Genomic DNA, 13,862 nt, shown 5'->3' on the forward strand with positions numbered 1-13,862 from the left:
CTATTGGGTAGCTCAAAGGGTCTACGGTAAAAAGGCTGCCACATGGGTGAGGAAACAGAGGTGCTAATTCCAACTGCCCCTAGCCAGGAAGTTGTAGAACATTACCCATTGTCTCACTTGATGAGGTTTAGTATCCAACCTGCCCCTCAACCTGAATGTAATGAGGCTTTTCCCAAACTTGGCAATGCTGTCCCACCAATGGGGCTCACATGACACCGAAACCAGCCTGAAACATCTGCACAGCTGAGTTAAATGCAGAAGGTTGTTACTGGGAATTTGGCAGCAAACTTACTATGAAATTAAAAATTGAATTCCCTGTAGTACTCCAGTTTCTTCTCCTTTTTCTTTCCTTAGACTTCCTTTCACTCCCTCTCTTTATAGTGGTATTTTTAAGCCTTCTCGTGTGTTTAGAATTTGTTTGAAACACTAGAACCATTTTATAGTGAAGTCATCTGCTTACTCTACATAGAGAAAGCCTTGCTAAGCAAAGGATTTACCTAACTGGGATCGCAACCTGAAAATGGTGATGCACTGGGATCACTTGGGATTGCTATTCTGTTTCACTACCACCCTATTCACTGTGTGTGGTTTCCACTGTATTTAAGTTATGTCATTTTGATTAGTAAAAGTGTTCAGCTTATACTTCTCCAAAAACCATCCTTTTCTCGTCTCCTTAAAGTGCAGGTCAGCTATAAGAAGTGACTGTGTAAAAGTGGCATCTTATTCAGTAGGTTTAGTCCCTCGGGCTGTGTTTATCTTAGACTCTTTCTGGGAGTCTCCCTCCCATTGCATTATCAATAGAGGGAGGGTTAGTGTGGACAGGGTACGGGCACTTTTATCACCATGGCATCTAACGCTGCTTGGAGCAGTTTTACTAAAAGCATAGTGGTGAAAGAGCAGGTGGCCACCTGGTCCCCATCTACTCAAGCACTCCCACCACTGCTACCTCCAAGAGAGCTACATCTTTAGTGTTCCTCAAACTGTTTACTGTACACAAGCCCTGCCTGTATTTGGATACACATCTGCCTATTTAAGGTGCAAAAATAAATGGTTCCCTGCCTTATATGTCTGCTAGCTGCAGGACTGAGCACTAGATTCTATTTTGGTTCCCCATGGAGCTAGCATGCCAACACTGGAACATAGCTGTGGCAATGCAAGTGGAGGGAGGGGTTATCCGGCCTGCGTATATACCTAGAGACTGAGGGGCATGCACTCGGGGCCCCTCGCTGCTCCTGCCCCGTACGAGGCAGTGGCCACATTCTATTTTGAGCACGTTAGCTCAATGAGACCTAGTATGAGTATGTCTCATCGAGCTGGGAATAAATACCTCCAGACATACCTTCATGTGCTTCCCTTAGGGTATTTGCGACTGAGATTGTGGCTTAGAAGACGTATACCCAGTACTGTGAGTGTTGGAAGCAAAGGGACAACAGCAATGTTCTTTAAGAACCAACTTTCTCTTCCCTTTCCTTTCCGGATGTCTCAAACCTTCCCCATGCACCAGGAGTGAGCTACCAGAGAAGGGGTGGCCACTGTTGTGGGAGAAGCACTAGCTAACACCACAGTCCGTTTGCCAGTAGGGGAAACGTGCTGTGCTTCCAGCATGGAGAAGAACGTACATCAATGTAACTGCTTTGCTTGCCCATCAGCTGTCCTCAGAACACACATCAACCACCAAGCTTCCAGCAACAGAGAAACAACAGGAGCCACTACAGACGTCACTGCTGGAAAGATGTAGTAAATACAGATTTAAGCAGAGTCCAATCAGACTTTCACGCTGCAGCCTGAACCAGATGGATTCCAGCAGTAAACTATTATGGCACCAGCTGAATTTAGCCAGCCAATTAGAGCAGAATGTGGTTCTTATCAGTGCCTTTTTCTTTGTGTAATGGATACACAACTAGACAATTCACTGGAGACTCTAATGGAGGGCACAATATTGCCAAGTGTAGTGAACAGACTGGACAGAACCCAGAGATCAGAAATTAGAGATGGAAGAACTAATCCTTAGTGTCTGTAGTTATTCACCACAACCAGCCACTATCCTTGCCTGCTTGTTTTTTTGTGCAGGCTAAGCAGTAAAACATTTGCAGCTATCTTGTGCCACGGCTGCACTGTTTGACTAGTAAACTCAGTAGCGATTACAGAGAGATTTCATATACAAACATGAGGTGTGCTGCTGGATTAAGGCTGCTTTTATGCCTCCTATAATCACTTCAGCAAAATAAATAAATAAATAAAAAATAAAGACAAACCAGCAGCTAAATACATACAAATAAAGTCAAATGGCAAAATGACCGAATGGAGTGGGAAAGAAGATCAGACTACCTACCTCAGGAGTCTGAGGTGGAAGTGCAGCATTTAGCTTTAAATAAAAAATGACAACCACTTTTACGTTTGTTGCCCCTTCCTGGTCAGAACATTCTCTCTGAAAATGGCATATTCTCTTTTGATGGCTCCCTACCCTCCTATCGATAAGTTAAAAGGTGCAATTTCCTAGCAAAACGCAACCCAGTATCTAATAACAAAACAAAGGAACGGTTCAAAGTTCTTTCTACCTCAAAGCAAAGGTCATAGTTGATTTTCAGCCACTGGCTGGGAAGATCATCAGTATTAAAGAGAATGCAACTGAGACACAGTTGATTTGGCTTTGCAGGACTAAATTGTTTGGAAAACATTCAGATGCGTTGAATAATGCATTTATTTGTCTGTAAAGTGCCATGCACTCTTATGGGGCTGTGTAAATAAGGCAACTCTTTATTTTGCAAATACTCCAACCATAACCCCATACAGTCCTCGGCATCAGCTTGGAGATCCTTAGGGGGGAATTATTAGTAAAAAAGCCGCACAAACCTCTTAGCCGCTTAAAGAAAAATCCCTCCCCTCGCACCCCTCAAGAGTATTTTAAAAGGTGTTTCTAACAAATCGGAATGCAGAACAGACCTTTGGAGTATCTTGCATGTTTGTATGTCAGCACGCTCCAGGACAGCAACAATCAGATCAAAGTACATGCCTGCTAAATTTAATTGTTGCTGCAGTCAGCAAAGGGGGGTGGGAAGAGGAGAGGGTGTATACAAGCATATATATAAATGTACTAATACATTTCAAACTATTCATATAAACAGGCTTGTAAATGTCACTAAGCCCTGCCCAGACTAATTGCATTATTTCTATAAATATCAAGGTATTTCAAAGAGGAAAAAGCTATTAAAAAAGCCAAAGACAAACAAGCAAAATAAGGAGTAGACTAAACATGAGGCATTAACAAAATATGTGATAATGCCAGGGTTGCTATTAAAATTTTTTTATATATAAATAATGGGGAGACAAAGGTTCTGTTTTCAATGAGACCCATAAAAATAATTGCTTAAGAGAAGTATAATTGTTTGATGACTCAAAATGTTTTTTGGTTTTTTTGGACAAGTCTTATTGCAGGAATCCTGCTATTAGCCAGTAGAGCTACCAGCATAGTCCCTCTTAGGCAAGTTCCCTCCTGTTCTAGGTTTTGATAAAACATACCCAATACTCCACACTGCACCAATTCCTGCTCTAGGAGCCCTGTGGCTCTCTCCCCTAACACTTCCCACAAAAGGACCAACAGCCAATGAATGACTGGGACGGATACACCTATGTTCACACCCTACCCACTATTATAATAATCTTGGTACAGGTCTTGTAAGGTATCATTTGTAAACTCATGATTTGCCAATCAGTATTGTCCTAGTCAGATAGGTGTGACAACTTTGTATGACGTTATAAGATTCCTCTGTATGGTGTTAATACATATTCCAAACCCCACCGCCCTGGCCAAAACAGAAGCTGGCAAACAGGTCTGTCCTAAACAAAGGAATGATGCTCTGCTTAATTTGCATTTAAGCAGTTAACAGTCATCAGACAGGAATGGAAGACAAAGGAAGTTCAAACAGCTTGAAAAAACAGCAGAGAACATCCTTCTACATATCCTTTGGTTCCTGGTTCTTAGCTGAAAATGTTTTTCTAAGAGGGGACTGATGCTATAAAAAGGAAGGATGAACATCCCAAGGGAGTCCTCTCTCTCCGCCTATCGCATTCACTTTCTCTGAAGAGACAAAGGAAGCAGGAGTTGGCCCCTAGGGGAAGGGTCCCGACATAAAGAATTTGGTCAGTAACACCGCTGAAAGCATGTGGTGAGAAAACGTTCTTTGAATCTAACGTAGTTTGTTAAGTTAGGCATTAATAAGCGTTTTCTCTTTTTTTTTTGGTAACCATTTCTGGCTTGGATGCCTCATTACTTGTACTCATTTAAAATCTCTCTTTGTAGTTAGTCAACTTGTTTTATCTAATCCAGTGTGTTCATGCTGAAGTGTCTGGGTAACTCTATTTGGAGTAACAAGTTGTGTGCATATTATTCCCTTAAAGGAATAATGGACGTAACATATTTGCACTGTCCAGGAGGGGGCTGGGCAGTACAGGTCATACTTTTCTGGGGGAAGATTTGAGACTGGGAATGTATTGGGGTCACCTTGCAGCATAACCACTGCTGCTAAGAGCCAAGGTGTGGCTGGCTGCAGGCCACACACAGACATAGCTGGGCGTGATTTGCGTGTTGGAGGCTGTTTGTGAACAGTCCAGACCGGAGGCTACAGCAGCAAGGTGCTGTAAAGGGCAGCCTAGGTTACAGGGTGAGGGTGACACAGCTACTCATTAGTATGGATTGGCCCCTGGGATGTCACACTGAGTAAAGGAAGTTTTAGTGTTATGGATGTCTGTCCACTAGGAACTGAGCTGAGACACCACTCCCTTCTCCCACAAGCTAATTTCGCAGGTCTGGTCTACACTAGGATTTTACATCTCTCAGTGGTGTGAAAAATCCACACCCCTGAGAGACGTAACTACGCCATCCTAACCCACGGTGTAGACAGAGCTAGGCAGAGGGCTACCGCCTCTTGGGGAGGGGATTACCTACACTGATGGAAGAATCCCCCCCATCAGCATAGGTAGGGTCCACACTGAAGCGCTACAGCACTTTAAGTGTAGACATACTGACAGAGACCACTTAACAGCCATCAGTTAGTAAAATAAATAAAAATTATATACATTTGATACAAATCTAGGGAGTCTTGGCTGACCTAGAGAAGACAGACTCTATACTTAGGGCCTACCAAATTCAGGATCCATTTTGATCAATTTCATGCCTGAGGGTTTTTAAATCGGTCAATTTCACGTTTTCAGATATTTACGTCTGAAATTTCAGAGTGTTGTAACAGTGGGGGTCCCAACCCAACACGTACACGGAGGTGGGTCTGATCTCCCCCCACTCTCCACAGAGCAGCCATGCAGGGGGAAGGACAAGTCCTGTCCCTCCCCAGCCCGGCTGGGACTTGCAGCTAGGAGCCTCCCCTGCCTCCCCGCAAGCTGGGGCACTCTGAGCAGCACAGGGGAGATCAGATTTCATGGGGAAGGGCTTATTTCACAGTCCATGACACTTTTTCACAGCTGTGAAACTGGTAGGGCCTCATCTATACCCCATTTACTAGTCATCTCAGGGACTTGTGGCTCAAAGCAGGCAAAAGGACATGACATAACCTACAGTAAGTTGTAGCTGCTGACTCATGGTGTATGTGAGTTTCTAAATAATCTGAAGAGTTGCAGCAGGCCTGTAGATAAATAAGAGATTAAAAAACCTAGTTTCCCATGTTGGCTTCAAGCCACATTATTGCAGCAGGGAAAAGAAAAAAGTGCAGACGCAGAGTCTTAGCAGAACATGGTACTGATTATTCCTCTATCCCTTACAGACTTTAAGAGTTTTACTGTTAGCAGATATATTGCACTTTATATAGAGAGAACATTTATTCAGTGGAAAAACTAAGCTAAATTCAGAGCACCAGAATCGCCAAACACCCTAAGCACTGCATGCTGCTTAAGGAAAGCTTCTCAGGCAGGTGAGTGATGACTAGGATTTGCAAGGTGCCTTAAAATAGAGTGAGACACAAAAAGGGTTTAAAAATCCAAAATAATTAGGAGTGTTTTCATAGGTTCAGTTAAGAAATGTAAATATTTCCCCACAATGCTGGAAACAAAACTGCATTGTACTAACACATGAAATCCAAAAAGTGAACTAACGAGAGGAAGTGAAATGGACCAAATTGGTTTCATTGTCCAGTTTGAATGAAAAACACCATCAATGATTAAACACAGACTATTACAAATAGCAAAATTCAGAAATGTAAACCATGTCTAACAGGGAAGGGTATATTATAAATGATCATCTTGCAAAGACCATTTTAAGATACTAATTCCAAATCCATGTCTGCAGGACATGATTTATGCTTCAGTTAAAAGGGCAATAATTGGAATTTAAACTCCCTTAAAGACAGATATTTATCTAACACCAGTCACTGGTGGTTTTACACAGTTGTGTTCTATTACATTCAGATTATTACTGGGTTTCGATTTCTAATCACACTGGAGTTATGTGAATAATGCTCCACTAATTCGTGGAACATTTACTTATTTATTGTAATTAACAACAAGACTACAGATTAGGAGTTTATTGATTAACTGAATGCAAGGCTTTCCCACGTTATGTGTCTAACAACTTCAAAAAGAGGAGTTATTTTCCAGCACCACTGAACAGTTAAACTGTTTTCAAACAATGTCACAGTACACAATGCTCCATTCAGGAAAATGCAGACTGGTGCTAATCCAGGCTGCTTGCCTTCATCTGTAGGGCTAGTCACTTCCCCATCCACAATTCTGTTCTCAAACTGCTGCAGTAATGGTGCCTCTGGCATATCCTTTGGAAGTCTGGAGAAAACACAGCAGTGGACCTGTCTTGCCTCAGTGAAAGCTCCCTCCATTGTTAATTACAAGTCCTTTATTTGGGGACCGTGTCTTTAGGTGCCAGACACATGCACAGTAAATTACAGGACAACCTATAAGAAGAAGAAAAAAATGCATGTGTAGACCCCTGAATTCTCTAGGTTTCAACTCACCCTAGGAGAACAAGCCACACAAATACAAGGCCCAAGACACCAATGAGTTAGTCCAATAGTACAATCACCGAACATCCAGTACCATTAACACAAATGGCCCCAACCTGCCACATTCGCCCCTGACACAAACCAAAATGATCACTCGGGTTCACACATCAGCTACAGCAGGCAAAGTGCACAGGCAGAAAGCTTGAGTGCAAATCATATTCTGAATCCATCCTCCAGCAGCACAGACAACTCTTACAGGATTAAGCCACTGCAGTCACGGATGCAAAATGAGCCTTCTACCCCTCCACTACCAAGGCCAGCACGGCTATTTTGCATAGTGAACTGGTTAATTAATCCAGACAGCATAGCCCAAATATCTGACACAAGCACCAAGCATGGGGAAGAGCAGTCAGCATATTTTGCTGACAAGATAAATTGAAAATGTATGGAACACACTGGAACAAACGAAACTGCACTCAAACCAGACTCTATTACCCACCCTGACACAGTTTGGCCCCATCACACAGAACAAACTTAAGAAGCCCTAACAAATGTTAGAGCCACAACCTGTGAAATGGATCCATGCTCTTATAAAAGCCAGCGAAGAACAACTATGCCCGCTCTCAATGGAAATAATCAATGTCTCCTTCATACAAGCACACCTACAAAACTCTTTGAAAAAGAGTTTGCCCAGTGCTCAAGAAGCCATCACTGGACCTGAAGATCTCCCCAACAACCATCTGGTCTCCAGCCTCCCCTTTCTAGACAAAATAACTGAAGGAGCAGTAACCACCAAGCTCCAATAACCACACATGACATGGGTCAACATCCTGGATGTCTCACAATCAGGGCTCAACACAGAGACAGTTCCATTGGCACTAATGACATTATGGCCATGGACACAAGACTTCCATGTTCACACTGCTGGACCTTTTTGCTGCCTTTGACACAGAGGACCACTTACTAACCCAGCTACATGATGTAGCAGGAGTAGGTGGCCCAAGACTACAGTGATTCCATTCATTCCTCTCCAGTAGACTGAATGGCAAAAGGTAATTGCCCCCGCCCTGCTCCAAAGGCACTCATCTGCAGAGTCCCACAGGGATCCATACTATTCCCTGTTGTTTTCAATATCTACACAAGCCCACTGGGATTTAGTCAGACCCCCTGGGCTCAGCAGACAACGGGGTGCCCATTGCACTCAACTACATCTCTCATTCTCAAGTGGTGGAACCACTGCCACTAACAAGACATCAGAATGTCTTGTGGGGGGAACAACGGCAGAAATCAGCTCCTGGATGAAGTGCAGCTGGCTCAAGCTGAATCGAGGCAAGATGGATACGACACCTAGTCAGAAAGGGGAAATGCACTAAAGAACTAGCAGAGACAGTGTCTCCACCTGCCACTGAAGGCAGACAGCTCTCATTTGTCAGACAGGCACAAAGCCTCAGGCCTTCCTTGACTCCTCAATATGCTGGGCTGACCAGGTAGCACCAGTATCTAAAAAGTGCCTTCTTTTACCTGCAGCTTGTTAAGAAACTTCTCCCCTTCCTCCTGGATGAGAACCTGCCCACAGCAACCCATGCATGTGTCACCTCCAGGCTGGACTGCTGGAATTCAGTCTCTGAAACTGAACATGAAGACAATGTACAGGTCTGGTACAGGATGTGACGTGGAAGAAGCCCCATCATTTGGGAGATTCAAAAACAGAACGGTGCAAAGCACTGGAGGTTTGCTGTACGCAATAACCCCGTATTGCATGTATTTGGTAAGGTGCAGAGGGAGATGGTGCTTGCAGATGGAAGAGACTATTTGTGAACATTTGATTACACGAATAGGGTTCTCAGATCGTGATAGGGAACATTCCCTCAGAGCATAGCCTACATGCCATGCTACTCAATTTGATTAGGCCGAGACATCTTTGTGCTGCATGATTTGTGGCGCTGCTAAAGGAGGAGAAAGCCAGACCAGAAACTTACCCACAATATCAACCACGTCAGGCCGGATGAGTGGTTCTCCACCAGTCAATCGGATCTTGTCCACACCTTCCTTCACAAAGAGCCTGGCAATGGTGATTATCTCCTGGGTAGTGAGCAGCTCTGATTTAGGGGTCAGTTGAACTCCCTCTTCTGGCATACAGTACTGACCTGAATGAGCAATCAAGAAATACATGGGCAAATGGAAGGATCAGCCACTGGCAAGGAACCAACACTGTACTTGGATGCACTTTGCATAGCAACTGCCTGTAATTGCCAACTGTTCTGCCTTGCAGAAATACAGCTAGCAAGAACAGAGTCAAACTAGCAACCCACGGACAAGGCTGCTGGCCTAACTCCTAAAATAACTTTGACAGGTCTGTAAATAAAGTTTGCCACTTAAGTCTGGAGGGAGGCCAACCCATGGCAAAAGTATGGGTGTTGCCAAAACTGTATTTTTCACACAAGGAGTTTTGGTTGAAATTTTTTCCCCCAGCTCTAGTTCCTACAGGTGGGCTACCATATCCTGTGGAATGCATGAACCTCACTGTGACATGGAGGGGGAAGGAAGAAGACAGGCTTACATCTGAGGTTGCATTTCTCAGTCAGGGAGATCCGTAGGTAGTTGTGCTGACGGCCAAATCTGTCAGTCAGGAAAGCAGAGAAAGGGGCAGCATGTTCAGTTAGGAAACCTTTTCTCCTTGTGCTTGGCAATTCCTGAGGAGAAAAAGCAACAAAACAAGGGGTAGCTGTTTTCAACTTCAAAGCACTGTACAAATGTTGAACTGAGTCTAAACTTCACAGGGAAATCATCATCCACATCTTATGGAAGGGGAAAACAGAGGCACACAGAAGCCAAGTGATTTTGACCAAGACCAAAAAGTGAGTCTCAGTGGAACAGCTAAGGAGTTCCAGGAGTTTCCCGACTCTCATCCCCTGCTTAATTCCATTGCATCATGCTGCATATTTAAGATAAAGGGGAAGGAACCATATTAAAGTTAGCCACTTTGTGCAGCAGTTGCTGTAGGCCTTCTCTGCAATGCATTTTGCAAGGACAGTTTGATTCTTGAAATCTATAAAGACAGAGGGAAAGATATACACCCAAAATAGTCAGCCGGACGCCCTCATTGTGGTCCTCAAATTGATCAACCTGGGCATGAGCCTTCCAGGCATTTTGCTGCCTAGCAGAAGAACTAAAAGTTACAACTGAAAGTACACCACTAGCCTTCTGCCTGTGACAGTTCAAGTATGAGACAAAAGGCCCTGTCCAACGTAAGAACAAATTGGGCCACTTTGAACGGTTTTTTAAATCTGTGGGCAACAGCCATATTTAGTATGGTTTTCCAGCTTGAATTGTGTTCGAAACCTTGTGCTATGGACATGGCTCGGCTAACATGATTCCCAGGTGAAAGGCTCTGTGTAACTAGTCAGGGAGGGCAGTGCTAAAACCCCTAATAGTAATACGACAGCGTTTTAAACAAGGTTGTAACTAACACAGTGCTGTTCCCCTCTCCTTTGGTGTGCCTAAAAGTGCTAGAAGCACAACACATTTGGGACTAGTTACTCCAGGTTGCAACACTATCTGAAATCCCTGCTTCATGCTCCTGCATGCATAGAGCCCTGCGTGGATACAAAATTTGTATCTGCATCTTATCCGCAAAAATGGTCCGGGGATATCTGCAGATTTGCGGGGCTTTATGCATGCGTAATTAAAGGAAGTAAACCACCAGCAAGGGAAGGGGGTCAGAGAACTGTACAACAGGGGTCAAATGTGGGGAGAGCTAATAAGAGACTCCCAGGCCTGGGTGGGATGGGCAAATCTAAGTTTCAAACCAGTGCTGCTCAAGACACAAACCGTATCGAGCAGCAGCTAACAAAGGTGGAAAGGGGGAAAAAAAAAAGAAACACCCCCCAAGAAGGATGCCAACCCTCTAGGATTGCCTGAAGCCTCCAGGAATGAAAGATTAATCTTTAATTAAAGATTATATCATGGGATGAAACCTCCAGGAATACATCCAACCAAAACTAGCAACCCTACGCAATGTTTAGTGCACTAGAGTCAAAGTTTAGCAGTAGCCCCTGGGCCACCGCTTTGCTTACTGGGCCATTAAGAGAAGCTGATGCTTGATTAAAAACATCTTAGTTATAAATAATTCTGCATCTCATCCCTTTCACAGAGGGGTGCTGGTAGGAAATCATGCTGTCAGCTGCTTCCAAGGGTCAGCAGCTGCTGCTGCTGGCTCTTTACTCAGTGTCATAACCCCCTACTTACGAAGCACTGACCATCCTCACAGCATGGGACAAGGACTCCACTCTGGAGATCAACTACAGACCAGTGGTCCAGCAAAACGTCCCTAAGAATGGGGGTATTAGAGAGTTGAAGCAAAGTTTGTCTTTTACCTATTTCCAAGTAAGGAAATTGCAACCACTGATCCTCAGAGTGGGTTGCCCTTATCTCTTAGCTACTTGGGGAACAAACCCAGACTTGTTTGTGGATGGGGATTAAGACTACAAAAGCGCTCCAGAAATAGTTATTTTAAAAGCAGAGAGAGTGCCAACATCTAAAAAAATACATTAAAGTGATAGAACAGTTCATTCCCAGAGTAAACTAATTAAGAAAGAGCTATTTGCCAAACTTTGTTTCTGCTGATGCCTCCAGGTTCAACATACGTTGTGTGAAGACTAGAATGCTTTCTCTAAGAGGCTCAAACTACACCTGTATGCCTCAGAAATACAGGCATGCTTACAGTCATCTAGATTATATGGCTGGATTCTAAGCTATTATACCAGCACAGATCTGGACATCACTGAAATCAATGGAGTTACACTGGTGCATATGTGGAGTAAGTAAGAGCAGGTTGAGTTGCACAGGCTTCAGAAGTCTGAAGGATTCCCTCTCCACTTCACAATAACGCAATATCCTCATTAATTTTATTTCTAAAACTTTCTGTTCTTGAATAAACCTATTAATAGCGCCTATCAAGCTTGTGCCTGGTTTTCTCCCCACTCCATATCCCCACTATGTCAACTTTAAACACACCTTTGAGTTGGAGTAAGACTATATAAATGACCTCCCCACCCAGATTCCCTGTGGCCACTCTCCATTTCCCTCTCCTCCACCTCCTATCCCATGGTCTATCAGATCATTCAAGCCTCTAGCTAAAGAAATAGCTACTGTGAAAAAATCTGAGAGTGAAACCACAATTTGACACAGAAACTGAGATCCATGGTCTGCTATTAACATGGAGAGCTGAGCCTGAGGTTTGAGACTCTGAAGTAAGACAGGGTGACAGCAGCCAGTTCGCTCCCTGCCTTTGGGCTAATCCCTAACCACTTCCCATGTGAGACTACTCCTAAGAAGCATGCTTCAGTATATTAGCAAGTCTGGATAGACAACTGCCTCAGAAAGCTTTTCACTTTTAAGGTTTGAACAAGCACGCTCAGATGGACCCCAAAGCTGAAGTCTTGGATGCACTCTTGAGACCACAAGATGTACATTTTTCAAGTATCAGAGTAGCAAGTTTTTCAAGTAGGTCTTCAATCTCACTCTACTGAAAGCTTTGCCTACTGGTTATATCTCTCTACTCCCAGCTCTGCCACTAACCTGTGGGGTGCTGGGCAAGTTATTTAACCCCACATTACTTCCACTTCCCCACCTGTAAAACAGGGAGCATACTAGTTAACCACTTTTATAAGTGTTTTCAGAGGCTCAAATTAGAGGAGCTATAGAAGTGGTTTTTGTTTGTTTTTAAAATACCTATATGCTCTTATCTGGTGGTGGATGCTCACATTTCTCCATTTATATTAATCACAATTATATTAAGATTTTATGGAGACCAACTGAATAATTATAATAGACACTGAGCAGTCACTACATGAAGGGAACAAAATAAGGTTAGCATAATGGGAGGAGGGGTGTGAGATGCAGTGGAAATGGTTCTTAAAAATGCAATGCATTTTGTTTCCATTAATGCTCTTCAGACACAGCATCATAAAATTATTTAAGGAGACAGATTTTGTGTTAGCAAGTTAAAGAAAAAAGGAATATTTAAAATCCTGTGACTACAGTGGCCAGTTCCAGACATTCTAGCTATCCTTGTTAGGTTATAACGGATAAGGGGTTAAAGGTTAAGGATCTGACTATAAACCTCAAACGTTAAATGAGTGACTGGACTCTAGGGCTGCATTATGTGGAGGATATGGAGAGGATGAGAGAACAAGCCACGTCACAGATGTTAGTCACATCACTCAGGTCATGTCTACACTACCCACCAGATCGGCGGGTAGTGATCAATCTATCTGGGATCGATTTATCACGTCTAGTGTAGATGCAATAAATCGATCCCCGATCGCTCTGCCGTCGACTCCGGAACTCCACCAGCGTGAGAGTCGGAAGCGGAGTTGACAGGGGAGCAGCGGCTGTTGATCCTGCACCGCGAGGACACAAAGTAAGTGATTCTAAGTCGATCTAAGATATGCAACTTCAGCTATGAGAATAGCATTTATGCTATGAGAATAGCATAGCTGAAGTTGCGTATCTTAGATCGATTCCCCCCCCCCCCCCAAGCGTAGACCAGGCCTTTGTGCGCTACTGGAAGGAGCTCAGATACTGTGTTGATGAGCATGGTATAAAAACCTATTCAGAAGAGCTACTCAAAGTTGCTGCTGAAAAAGCTCCAGAACTGCTCTGCCCGCACAGGTTGGATGCCGGGAGGTCAAGTGTAGAGGTGTACTGGTGAAGCAAGGATGCACAGCCCTGCCCACATTATGCCTGGCTCTAGCCAGCAGCGTTAGTCACTCCATAGTTTAAACAAGGGAGCCCTAGCACTATGCTTAGAGATATTTACAATATTTTCCATACTCTAGATACAGCTAAGCCTATTCCCCCTCAGAAGTTTTTTTGGAGAAGATTTTCTGCGTGCTA

At 43.7% G+C, this 13,862-nt stretch overlaps 1 protein-coding gene across 7 annotated transcripts in view; it reads right to left on the reverse strand.

Moving 5' to 3' along the window:
- Positions 1 to 13,862, reverse strand: part of MOCS1 (molybdenum cofactor synthesis 1) — a 49,721-nt gene that overhangs the window by 28,372 nt on the left and 7,487 nt on the right. For all 7 annotated transcript variants that reach the window (XM_075127032.1, XM_048843459.2, XM_048843461.2 and 4 more), the window contains 2 exons: positions 9,523 to 9,655; positions 8,942 to 9,109 (listed from right to left, as the gene is read on the reverse strand). In XM_075127032.1, the coding sequence (XP_074983133.1) occupies positions 8,942 to 9,109; positions 9,523 to 9,655 (301 nt within the window). The remainder of the gene's footprint in view (positions 1 to 8,941; positions 9,110 to 9,522; positions 9,656 to 13,862) is intronic.

This window comes from Caretta caretta, chromosome 3 (assembly GCF_965140235.1).
Source record: "Caretta caretta isolate rCarCar2 chromosome 3, rCarCar1.hap1, whole genome shotgun sequence".
Taxonomy (NCBI): Eukaryota; Metazoa; Chordata; order Testudines; family Cheloniidae; genus Caretta; species Caretta caretta.